This window comes from Azolla caroliniana, unplaced genomic scaffold, assembly GCF_043228905.1.
Source record: "Azolla caroliniana isolate FFs.n. ecotype wild unplaced genomic scaffold, voAzoCaro1.0.p SCAF_1, whole genome shotgun sequence".
In the NCBI taxonomy this organism is placed as follows: Eukaryota; Viridiplantae; Streptophyta; class Polypodiopsida; order Salviniales; family Salviniaceae; genus Azolla; species Azolla caroliniana.
Genome location: NW_028230436.1, coordinates 31,999,872 through 32,011,916, shown reverse-complemented (window position 1 = coordinate 32,011,916; position 12,045 = coordinate 31,999,872). Strand labels below are relative to the sequence as shown.

The window sequence follows — 12,045 nt, the reverse complement described above, 5'->3', positions numbered from 1 at the left end:
AAACCGTTTCCTTTGAGATATCAATATTTCACCAAAGAGGCAAGGTTGTGTGAGTAAGGTTGTGCAAAGTTATTTATATGTAAATTGGTGATTGGGGGACGAACAACCAATTGGTTCAGCCTAAACTAGGAGAGCATTGGAAATTGGCATGAGGTTTATTCATTGCCCTATTGCTCAAAACGTTAAGAAAATACTTATGAGAGGCTTTTTGCAAATTTTTGACCTACTGTTATGTGAGACATGTACAATGGATGTTCATTTCATTCAATATGATTGAAATGATGAGATGAAGATCAGATTCCCATTGTCATGTTAATAAGTACAGATAGATTTGTGATGGATTGATTATGGTAAAATATATAGGATAAACTTTATTTGAATAAATAAGAAGTACAGATTTGTTAATATGTCCTCATAGAATCAATGCTTATTGTAAGGATATTGAATTCATATTGTTATTGATGGTACATGAATACCATATTAATCACTCAAAACTTGAAGAAGTTACTAGGGCGGAACTGCGGGGGGAATTTATTCACAGAATTTAATTCATCCGCATCCAAAGAGTGTCGCACAATGGCAGGCTGGATCGTAAATAATTAATGTCTGAACATCAATGACTGACAAGTAAAACATGCGTTGAATCCATGAGATGCAAAAGGTGAGCAGCAAGCCATTCATTTGATCAAGCTGATGCGCAGGGCTATGGATGAGACAGAGGGATTGCGAGTAGCCATGGATAAAATGGGGGGGCGGTTGACTTTTGCATACATGAACAAAATTAAGATATTCCAAATTTGAGGAATCGTGGTGGGAGGGAATAAGAATTGATGACCTCTTCTTCTTCTTCTTACTCGGTGAGGAATTAAAAAAATGCAGAGGAGACAACACGCATTTGAGCTAAGAAGAAAGCATAGTTATGGTGGAACCTACATAAATCACATACACCAAATCATACCTACATACATATACATATTATGATACATATACATGCATGCTGCACACATACATACACAAATAGCATACATAGAGAATTGTGTATTTCTGTGGCCAATAGAAGTCCGGACACCTAAACACATGGAGCATGCAACAAGACATTGATTTCAAGGTTTTCGAAAGTATATAGTGCATAAATTTTTCTTGCATATTTTGCTTTCTTCCTTCAATAATTTTCACAAGATAACCTTTGTCTTATATAAATGTAAAGTGCTCTCGGGTATTCAATCAATGCCCTGTCTTAGCACTTTCGTATGGACGCAAATGCAAACCAACAATGGGTAGGAGATACTATATTTAAACCCTCTTGTGAATGAAACTAATGTCAAAGCTTTAGGGAACAAACTCGGAAACTTTATATGCATCTAAGACAAGTAATAATAAATTGTTTTTTCTTAAAAGATCAATGCATTTAATGTATAAAGAAGGTAATTGTGTCTTTGATTATTTAAATGAATTTCGTTTTTCTTTATTTTCCCAAACAAAAAATGCTTCGTTAGTAAATTTATGCATACATGACGACCTGATTAGGCTAACAACATTACAATGGCTCTAGCCAAGACGACCGAGTTAGGGTTTAATGTAGATTACACATCTAATACATGATCATGTTACCTTCGTATATTATTGTAGATTATTTATTCTACATGTAGGAGATTTTAGAAGCTTCTAGAATCTTGAACAACATGTATAAATACAAGGGCCTTAGTCAAGGTGAACAACACTAGTTACGAAAGCATAATTCAGTTCTTATTCTCTTGTCTATTTTCTCTATCTCTCTCTCTCTCCCTCCCTTTCTTGTTCTCTGGTCTAAATTTAGATGCATAAACGGAGACCGGACGCTTACCTTGATGTAATGAATAGAGTTTGGTAAGGCTTGTTCGAAGGCGATCTGTATCCCCAAATGTTGCCTCGAACTCTTTTAGGAAAGTCGTGATATAGTATTTGTTGAAGATCAAAACATTGAAGACAAAACAATGGTCTTATTGATTTTGCCCTCGTCCCGACCATAGAAGATGCAATACATGGAGATTCTTCCAATAAAGACCAAGACCATGAGGATATTCATAAGCCAAATCTTCTGGATAACAGGATTGAAGCTAGTCATTTCAAATTGCGTAGAAACTATTATCCACATACCGAGCAAGAAAAAGAAGGGATGTCTTCAATTCTTCATTTCAATCATTTTCGGCCAGGAAGCAGTAGGGAAATGGCTAGAGCGATCTTTGAACAGTGTAATTCGGCGGGTGATAATGGCTAAGGCGAGCATTGCTACGGGCGAGCAGTGTTGCTTGCAAGGTCTCTGGGTTTTTGCCGCCCGCGTCCCGGAACTTCTTTGTCATTTCCCTTACACTTCACCATTTGGTTCCTTAATGTATGCTATGGGTAATAATACAAGACCAGATATTATCGTCATTAGTGTCGTTGTTGGTGTCATAAGCAGATATCTTTCTAATCCTAGTAAGTCTGATTGCAAGGAGGAGAGCATTGAGATTTAGAGTATGAGGTTTACTTAGTACCCTATTGCTGGTAACGTTAAGGAAATATTTATCAGAGATGAATTGCAAGTTTTTGACCTTTTGTTATGTGAGACCTCTACATATTTCATTCAGTATAGTCCAAACTATAAGATGGCCATCATAATCCAATTGTTAATAACAATAATTAATAAGTACACATAGATTTGTGATGGATTGATTATGGTAAAATATATACAATAAAGTTTATTTGAATAATTAATATGTTCAGATTTGTGAATATGTCCTCTCATGGAATCATTATTGTAAGGAGCTTGAATTCATATTGTTATGGATGGTACATGGATACCATATCAATCACTCCAACCTATTCTCTATCTGTTGTACTTCACATAATAGAACACAAACTGGCCAGACTCGTGACGTTAGAGACAGTATTCACGACCATGACCATAACCACGTTAGACAATGTCCTCAATGTCCTCCTCCTGAAGCCTCGACTGTGGTCGGTGGTAGTGTTCATCTGCAATCAGGATATACAAGGGAGGGGGCAAATGTTATTAGCAATGGCGTATACAAGGGCGATGTGGTAGAAATAGAAATGTGGTTGGATAATCATGACAAAGATAAGAATGAGGTTGTGGTAGTTTAATTTGGGTCCAGAGGAGTTACTCTGTGTGTGTGTGTGTGTGAGTGTGTGTGTTTTATGATGTTAATTTTCTCACCTGCTGGCCGGTGGTGTCCCGTGGTTGATGGGCGGGATCAGGAGGAAGAAACTGCCCCTGGGGGAGGCTACTCAGCAAAGGCGGAAGGGCTTCAAAGCGGCGGCGATGGTGATGGCCATGAGAACAGGAAGAGCAAAGGTCGAGTAAGCAATCTAGGCAATGGACGCCATCATACATTATCAGACGCCTGCACGCACCGCAAAAATATCCGCAGACGAACAGAAAGAAGAGTGTCTTGCACTCATCATAGTCAAGGACGCCGTTTTGGTCTTCGTCCACCAAGGGAAACAGCATCCTAACCCTATCATGTACAGCTCCTCCGTTGAGGATCCTATGCTTGTTTAGAATCTCCTGGACCGTGATTCTCCCATCTCCATTTTCATCCAGTTCCATGAATCTGTACCAAAGCTGTTGCTTTTCGTGTGGCATCAATCCCTGGAAGAATATTTGCCCAGCCTCATGTATTTCTTGGCTTAAGGTCGACATGTCTTATCCACTGCGAAATGGGCCCGGTGTATTTAGAGGGAAGAAACGATCAGAAGAGGTGGCTTGGAGGCCCTCCCTCTGATTGATTGGTACCAAACATTTAGGCGCGCAATGGCGTATCGTCAATAATGTTTCAAGATCAATGGACGGACAAGTAAAATATGTCTGAATCCACCAGATGCAAAGTGAGTTGCAAGCCTTATGGATCCATCAGCCCATTCATTCGATCCATCAGGCGCAGAGGTATGGATCAGAGAGAGGAAGAGCGTATCTATGGAGAAATGCGGTAAACTCTGAGGATGTAAAGAAGAAAGTTATTGAGGGAACAGAATCGATGACCTCTTCTTCCTGCTCTGCGAGGAATTAAAAATGCAGGGGAGACAACTCGCATTTGAGCAGAAAGAATATATATATCTATATATATGTAATAATGTATGTATATATATATATATACATATGTGGAACCCTCATAAATCACATACATGCATATATACACATGCATACACACAAGGCACACATAGACTTATGTATTTATGTGGCCAGCCATCTTTCACTAACATAAAGAGTAGTGGAAGCAAAAGTCCCGACACCTAAACACATAGAGCATGAAACAAGACATCGATTCGAAGGTCCTCGAAAGAAGGAAGGCAAACCGTATCGAAGATAACGAGGCTAGATAATCATGGAACTCACCAAAGAATCAAAACGGACTGGGTGTGAGTAAAAACTCGAGTTGAAATATTTGAAAGGCTGGGGTGGGGGCGGGGCGGGGCAGGGTTTATGATGGTAAGATCAAATGTAAATTTTCTTCCAAGTCCATTGGAATCATTGGACATGTGAAAACATAAGTAAAAAACCATCTACATATGACTGTGTGGGATGCCCTCAATATATAATTATTCTAAATTTGTATGGTACAACGAAGTTAGTTATTATACTAAATCAAATATGAATATATGGAATGAAGTTATAAGTACTAAACGAATTTAACAAGAATTATAGCAATTATACAATACACAAATGTAAAATTTGTACAAATAAAGTGGCTATACATATAGAAGGACATTGTATCAACTCTGCCATATAAAGCTAAAAATATAGTATTCTATAAATCGGGCATGTCCCTTAATTGTAAAATAATTGAGTTATTGTAATCAATATGTAGAGAGTAAACTTAAGGAAGTAGAGAACTACAGTTTACAATGTAGTTAATTGATTGTATCCCGATTCCCAATAAAGTCACATATGTAAGGAAACAATAGCCATGACGGTTGAGTACCATATTGATCACATTGTACTTTTACGATCTAAACATGCATTTGTTTTCTGAAAATGGTATTTGGCATAGGGTATATATGTATGCAAACATAGCAAAATCAAAACATCCATTGCTGCATACTCGAATGCAACCAGTTATGGACTCCTCTAAGACACTAGCTCTATAGATGTAGTACATATATATAGTCACACACATAGGAGAAAACAAAGCATTTTTACCCTGATTCATAAGTATTAGTTAACATTTATTCTTTCCAAACTTGTTGGGATGCTTGATTAGAGATGGATACATGGTTTCATTAAAACCATTTCGTTTTGACCCACTAGTATTAAAGACCTTCACAATGGGTGTTTATTCATTGAGAATGGTCCAAATGATGGGGATGCACATCATATCCCAATTCTTATGCTATTAATGATGGAGCTCTTGGCCTCTACGTCTTCCATCTACATCTTCATCAAGAGCCTCGAACTTTGACCAAATTTATTTGTTGTTCATGCGAGGTAATTTGGTCAAAGCATCTGTGCAGGTAACATGATCAAGATGGTAATATAGGAGAACATACAAGTATCTCATTTCATAATGTCTGCTCTTCCAAGTCCAAGGTTTGAAGGAACTTACATGTCCATCAAGGTTAACATATAATAGCAGTTGGAATCATTATCTAATCCCATCATTAAATATTATGGGGAAGTACAACACCAATATTGCAAATATTACATGGGATGAAATTTGCCAAAACAACCATGAACATGCGAAGAATATATTCAAAGAAGAAGTTTCATGCATTCTATTTTGCACCTTACTTTTGTTGCTTTTGCTTGTTTATTTGTGTTTAGAGGATGTGTAATATTCATTCACTTGTCAGCGGATCAAACAATTTCAAAGTGGATATGACCCTACCAAAAGTGGGGTGTTGTATTCCATCATTTCTTGACATGTTTACTATTACAAAGTGGAATAAGTTGGCCAACTTTTACTTCATGTCCTTCGATTGTTCATTGCATGGCCGCATTTATTTGTGGCATATCGAATTGACGAATTTGTAAATGAGGCATATGAAATTGAACCATTTTAAAAAAGAATAATCATATGAGCTTTTTGCTTTTATATTAAAAGACAAGAGGAAAGGAATGATCTGAACGATGTGCATTAGGGGCACATAGGTACGCCCACTAATGTTCTCTAGTAGACATGTGTTCATATTACAAGCACTCACAAACATCGCCCATTCACGTTCTTAGTTATGAAAATATCCACGCTTTCCGTCCAAAAACAAGAACCACCACAGCTTGCTATGACTTTTTTACCCATCGCCTGGATACATGGTAATGATGAGAATGATAAAAGAGAATGAATTGATTTCTCTGCAATCTTCACAAAGGAGGCTACACATTGAACAGAACATCTTGCTATAATGTCCCACCCGACAGGAAAAACAAAAGCCCTCAATTCTAAAAGTCTTCAAATTTCTCTGCAATACCTTAGGAACAACTCAATCAATGCCAAGGCTTGAACGGCCTTCTGAAACAGCCTGCATTTCCAACAAACAACGATAAATATCATCTGTGCCCTCCGAAACAACCAAACAAAAACTATTGGTTTTAGTTATGGAATGCAAAGCTACTCACACAACTATCATCGTAAAAACGCCAAATTGTCTCTCAACAGGGCTGCCAACTGCGGGAAGTAATTCTGTTCTTTCACAAGCACAGAATTAGTTGGTTACTTCTTGGAAGAGAGATTCACATCACAATCGCTCAATGTCCAGTGGACTGTTTATGAGTAAAACCAACATTTGTTTTGAATATATATCTGAGGAAAGTTTAGATTCCAAAACAGCCGCATTTCAAACGATTGACCAGAAAACTGCATGATTGATGCAGGCATAATCTTCACGGGCTCCTTCTTGGTGTAAAAGGGCAGCTCCATTAGTGATTGTTCCTAAAAGAAAGTCAAATGATCAAACCTTATTGCGTAAACCCCATTCAGAGCACCAAATAAAACATTCGCAGCCGTATCGATCATATCATCTACCATAACTGCAACTTTCCCTTTCACATCTCCAATAAGATGCATGTCAACCTATTTAAGCATGGATCACAATATTACTAAGACAACATACTTACGGTATTTATTGACGACCTTTTGCATATGACAAGAAGATTTGAAGATTGCTGCTAACCCTATTTGCAACACTAAGACAGCCGAAATCATGTACTCTGCAGCTTTAACTGATTGGCAAATATATACGCCAAGATAAGGCATATGTCAAAATGTCTTAACGACAATGATCATACCTCTGCAACATTATGCCTCTGCAAGTGGTGCATCTGGTATCTTCTTTTGGAAGGCCCTTGTACGGACGGGCCACACCTTCAACATCACGAGAAACCACCAGCAAGTCTCCAAATAAGATAATTTTGTTTGCAACATAATCCAAAATAACAAGAAATCCTGCATGATTAGACGAATAATACTACAGAGCTTTTGAGTGGCTTTATGAACATATATGAAACAAACCTAGCCATGCACATTGTCTATAGGAATGCCAAAATATCCAATAGATTGACCAGAGTATAAATCACATGCAAGTGCACGGTTAAGGGCTTTATTTGTTGCCCTATTGCTGATAACGTTAAGGAAACATTTATCACAGTTTTTGTGCAAGTATTTGACCTATTGTTATGTGAGACCTGTATAAAGGGTCTTTATTTCATTCAGTATGGTCCAAATGATGAGATGGAGATTATACTCCAAATGTTATGTTATTATTGGGAGGTCGAACCATAATTAATAAGTACAGATAGATTTGTGATGGATTGATTGTTGTAACATGTATACCATAAACATTATTTGAATAATTAATATGTACAGATTTGTTAATATGTCCTCTCATGGAATCATTATTGTAAGGCGCTTGAATTCATATTGTTATTGATGGTACATGGATACCATATGAATCACTCAAAACTGTTCTCTATCTGTTGTCCTTCACATAATAGAACACGAACTGGCTAGGTTAATGATGTCAGGGATAGTTCTCCCCAGAAACAACGCCCCAGACAATAAGTTCCCAATGCCTCCAAAGTGGTTGTGAGCGATCTGCTGCTACAATCCGGCAATACAAGGGAGGGGCAACGTTAGCTATATGTAAGGCGTATAGTACGCGAGATCATACAAAAATAGAAACGTTGTGGGGTTGGGGTCATGAATGATTAGATTGAATTGGGAGACTCGGAGTTACGATGTGTTCGATGATGCTAATTTCCTCACCTGTGGACGCGGGAACAGGGGATTGTATGGAAATCTCGGGTCGTACAGCTGCTGCTGAGGAGGAGGGAACGGGAATCCCTGATCAGGGGTCGATGATATACATGAGATTATGAGATCATAATGTTGGATCATCACGACAAAAAATCATAAAAGACTATAAAATTGATTTCTCACCTGAAATCGGCGGGAGAGGTCCCGGCGAGTCATGACGGGTAGAAGCGGCGGCTGCGGCTGCTGCTGGGGGCCGCTATTAATCAAAGGTGGAAGGGCTTCAAATCGGTGGTTATAGTGCTGCTGCTGATTATGATGAACACAGTCACGGCAAAGGTCGAAACAAACGGGGAAGCAATCGACGCAATAGATGCCATAGTACATGATGAGCCCCCCGCACGCAACGCAGAAACGTCCGCAGGCGAACAGAAAGAAGAGTGCCTTGTACTCATCGAAGTCAAGGACGCCGTTTCGGTCTTCGTCCACCAAGTCAAACAGCAGACTAACCCTATTGTCTACAACACCAGCTCCTCCTCGTCCGTTCATGCGCTCATAGCCGTGTCGAAGCTCCTGGACCGAGATTCTCCCGTCTCCATTCTCATCCAGATCCATGAATATGCACTCAAGCCCATCCTGTTCATACTCCGTCATTCCATCGAAGAATGCCCGCCCAGCCTCATGTATTTGTTGCCTTAAGCTCGACATGTCCATGATGATTCGCAGCGAAATGGGTCCGGGCCGCCCGGTGTTTTGAGGGAGAAACGAAAACGCTCTGAAGAGGTGGCTTCGAGGCCCTCCCTCCGATTGAAATTGGTTCCAATACTTTACGCGGTGGGGAATTTATTCACAGATTATCTGCATCCAAAAATCTTCAGGCAATGGCAGGATCGTTAATTTATAATGTTTGAAGATCAATGCAGTAAAAAACATGTGTTGAACGCAGGAGATGCAAAAGGTGAGCAGCAAGCCTCATGGATGATCCATCAAGCCATTCATTTGATCGACCTGATGCGCAGAGGTATGGAGGAGAGAGAGGGATTGCGCGTGGCCATGGATAAAATGGGGGGGGGGGGGGGGTTGACTTTTGGGTACGTGAACAATAAAGATATTCCAACTTTGAGGAATCGTCGTGGTAGGGAATAAGAATCGATGAGCTCTCTTCTTACTCGGTGAGGAATTAAATCGTTTAAAAAAAGGTCAAACAATGGTATGATCAAATGTAGATTTTCTTCCGACTCCCGAGTCCATCGGAAGCATTGGACAGGTGAAAAGCTTAAAACAAATGATAAGTGAAAAACCATCGAGCTCAATACTAAAGCACTAATTATATGATTTAATATGATTTACCATACACATTTGCTTGAAGCATACACGAATGCAAACGAGTATGGTAAACGTATAGTTAATTCTATGGATGCAATGTATCATCCACTTATTCTTCGGTTTTAAGTGTATCTCTATGATGTTCCCCTCTGGATGCTAAGTAATTTAACAGCACATACATCCCTAGATCAACAAGCCCCCATGGCATAAAAACTTGGTTTTCATAGAGAAGCCTGCGTTTGTGACTTTACCACGTCACAAGATACACAGTCCCACAGTAATGGCCTGCCTGCGAATGTTAAACTCAGATTGTACAGGCCCATGGATTAGTTATGGTAATATATAGACAATAAATTTTATTTGAATATTTAATAAGTACAGATTTGTTAAACACGTCCTCATGGAATCGCTATTGTAAGGAACTTGAATTCATGTTGTCATTGATGGCACATGGACAAACCATATCAAAAATCGCTCAAAACTGTACTCTTATCTGTACTTCACATAATAGGACACGAACTGAATATATCCATGACGTTAGAGATAGCACTCCCCATAGCCAACAGACGATACAGTGGCCCCCCAATGCCTCCAATGTTGTCGGGAGCGTTCTGATACAATCCGGCAATACAAGGACGGGGCAATGTTAGCTATGCATGGCGTAAACACACGAGATCATACAAATAGAAACGTTGTGGGATCATCATGACAAAGATAATGATGAGATTGTGGTAGAATTTTAATTTGGAGACTCGGAGTTCTGTGTGTTTGATGATGCTCATTTTCTCACCTGGGGGGGAGCGGCCTGTGGTGGTGCTACTACGACATGATGATGAACGAATGGAAGCTGGAACTGATGGTATGGAAATCCCTGGTAGTAGTAGTGCTGAGGATAATCAGGATCAATGATGTTATTGCTAGATACATGAGATTACATGCACATCATAATGTTGGATCATGATGACAAAGATCATAATGAGTGTAGAATTGGTTTCTCACCTGGAGAGGGGTGGGGGCCTGCAGAGCTATGACGGGTGGAAGCTGCTGTCGCTGCTGGGGGCTGCTTCTAATCAAGGGTGGAAGCGCTTGAAAGCTGTAGTTGTTGTTGTTGTTGTTGTAGTGCTGTTGCTGCTGATTATGATGAAAACAGGGACCGCAAAGGTCGAAAGAATCGGACGAGCCGTCGAGGCAAGAGACGCCATCGCGAATGATGAGCCCCCTGCATAAATCGCAAACACGTCCGTAGGCGAACAGAAAGAAGAGTGCCTTGCACTCATGGAAGTCCAGGAAGCCGTTCCCGTCTCTGTCCACCAAGTGAAACAGCAGTCTAACCCTATCCTCTACAGCTCCTCCGTTCATGTGTCCATACCTGCTTAGAAGCTCCTGGATCGAAATTCTCCCGTCTCCATTCTCATCCAGACCTATGAACCTGTACCAAAGCTCTAGCCTTTCGTTTGCCATCATTCCGTCGAAGAATCTTTGCCCTGCCTCATGTATTTGTTGCCTCAAGGTCGACATGTCCACCCGCAGGGACATGGATGTTTTGAAAGAGAAATGATCAGAGGCGGCTAGGAGGCCCTCCCCTCCGATTGGTTGCTACCAAATTACCTGGTGGGGAACTTATTCACAGATCATCCATCCGCATCCATAAGTTTTAATGAAATGGCGGATCGTCAATAGTGTTTGAAGATCAATGGACCGACAGACAAGTAAAAACATGTGTCGAATCCACGCGGTGCAAGGTGAGTAGCAAGAATCATGAATCCATCAATCAAACCATTGGATCGAGCGCAGAGGTATGGAACAGAAAGAGGAAGAGTGTATCCATGAACAAGAAAGATACTCCAACTTTGAGGAATCGTGGGGAGGAATAGAATCGATGACCTCTTCTTCTTCTTCTTCGTACTCGGTGAGGAATTAAAAAAATGCAGGAGAGACAACACGCATTTGAGCTAAGAAGAAAGAATGGTCATGGTGGAACCTACCTACATAAATCACATACACCAAATCATACCTACATACATATACATGCATGCACACATACATACATACAAAACATACATAGAGAATTGTGTACATATTTATGTGGGCAGCAAAAGTCCGGACACCTAAACGCACATGGCATGAAACGAGACATTGATTTGAAGGTTTTTCAAAAGAATGAAGGCAAAGCGTATGGAAGTTAAGAAGGCTATATAACCATGGAACTCGCCAAAGAAACCAAAAGGACAAGGTGCGAGTAAAAACTCGAGTTGGATATTCATTCCAATGATTTATTTTTTTATTTTTTTATTGTACTGAATTTTTTTGGGGGGGAAGAAATGATGTTAGGATAAAAAAGTTTATTTTCTTTCGAGTTCATCAGAAGCATCGGACGGGTGAAAACATTTCTCTTGCAGGTTCACCGAAGCATTGGCAAAGAGACAAGTTTCGGATGGACGTATGAGTAAAAAGTCGAAGGCCAAGGCGATGGACGTGTGCATTCACGGTT

At 39.9% G+C, this 12,045-nt stretch overlaps 2 protein-coding genes, 1 long non-coding RNA gene and 1 pseudogene across 4 annotated transcripts; all 4 read right to left on the bottom strand.

The window, feature by feature from the left end:
- Positions 1-347: 347 nt before the first annotated feature.
- Positions 348-2,905, bottom strand: LOC147869796 (uncharacterized). Its single transcript, XR_015532389.1, has 2 exons — positions 2,842-2,905; positions 348-494 (listed from the first exon to the last, which is right to left on the bottom strand). It is a non-coding gene; the product is annotated as an uncharacterized LOC147869796 (long non-coding RNA).
- A 3,322-nt stretch (positions 2,906-6,227) lies between these two features.
- Positions 6,228-7,863, bottom strand: LOC147869795 (ribose-phosphate pyrophosphokinase 1-like; annotated as a pseudogene).
- Positions 7,802-8,615, bottom strand: LOC147869794 (uncharacterized). The gene is made up of 3 exons (XM_087333243.1): positions 8,415-8,615; positions 8,241-8,318; positions 7,802-8,072 (listed from the first exon to the last, which is right to left on the bottom strand). The coding sequence occupies exons 1-3, from the start codon at positions 8,613-8,615 to the stop codon at positions 7,959-7,961; spliced, it is 393 nt and encodes a 130-aa protein (XP_087189369.1). The 3' UTR covers positions 7,802-7,958.
- A 1,269-nt stretch (positions 8,616-9,884) lies between these two features.
- On the bottom strand, positions 9,885-11,372 carry LOC147869793 (uncharacterized). Of its 2 annotated transcripts, none has more exons than XM_087333230.1 (3): positions 10,554-11,372; positions 10,345-10,425; positions 9,885-10,165 (listed from the first exon to the last, which is right to left on the bottom strand). In XM_087333230.1, exons 1-3 carry the CDS (start codon positions 11,088-11,090, stop codon positions 10,055-10,057), a joined length of 729 nt encoding a protein of 242 aa, XP_087189356.1. In that variant the 5' UTR covers positions 11,091-11,372; the 3' UTR covers positions 9,885-10,054. The 2 variants fall into 2 exon arrangements, with proteins under 2 accessions (XP_087189356.1, XP_087189349.1); XM_087333223.1 differs by having other exon boundaries at positions 10,345-10,440; positions 10,554-11,366.
- Between the last annotated feature and the right edge of the window lie 673 nt (positions 11,373-12,045).

What these genes read in the sequence shown, in the direction of transcription:
- LOC147869793 (XM_087333223.1), bottom strand. Translation starts at nt 11,090, where the DNA reads ATGTCCCTGCGGGTGGACATGTCGACCTTGAGGCAACAAATACATGAG. An exon ending in AGGCCCCCACCCCTCTCCAG is followed by an intron (nt 10,441 to 10,553) that starts GTGAGAAACCAA and finishes GATTATCCTCAG; the next exon opens with CACTACTACTACCAGGGATT. An exon ending in CACAGGCCGCTCCCCCCCAG is followed by an intron (nt 10,166 to 10,344) that starts GTGAGAAAATGA and finishes GGATTGTATCAG; the next exon opens with AACGCTCCCGACAACATTGG.
- LOC147869794 (XM_087333243.1), bottom strand. Translation starts at nt 8,615, where the DNA reads ATGTACTATGGCATCTATTGCGTCGATTGCTTCCCCGTTTGTTTCGAC. An exon ending in ACCTCTCCCGCCGATTTCAG is followed by an intron (nt 8,319 to 8,414) that starts GTGAGAAATCAA and finishes ACCCCTGATCAG; the next exon opens with GGATTCCCGTTCCCTCCTCC. An exon ending in CCCTGTTCCCGCGTCCACAG is followed by an intron (nt 8,073 to 8,240) that starts GTGAGGAAATTA and finishes GGATTGTAGCAG; the next exon opens with CAGATCGCTCACAACCACTT.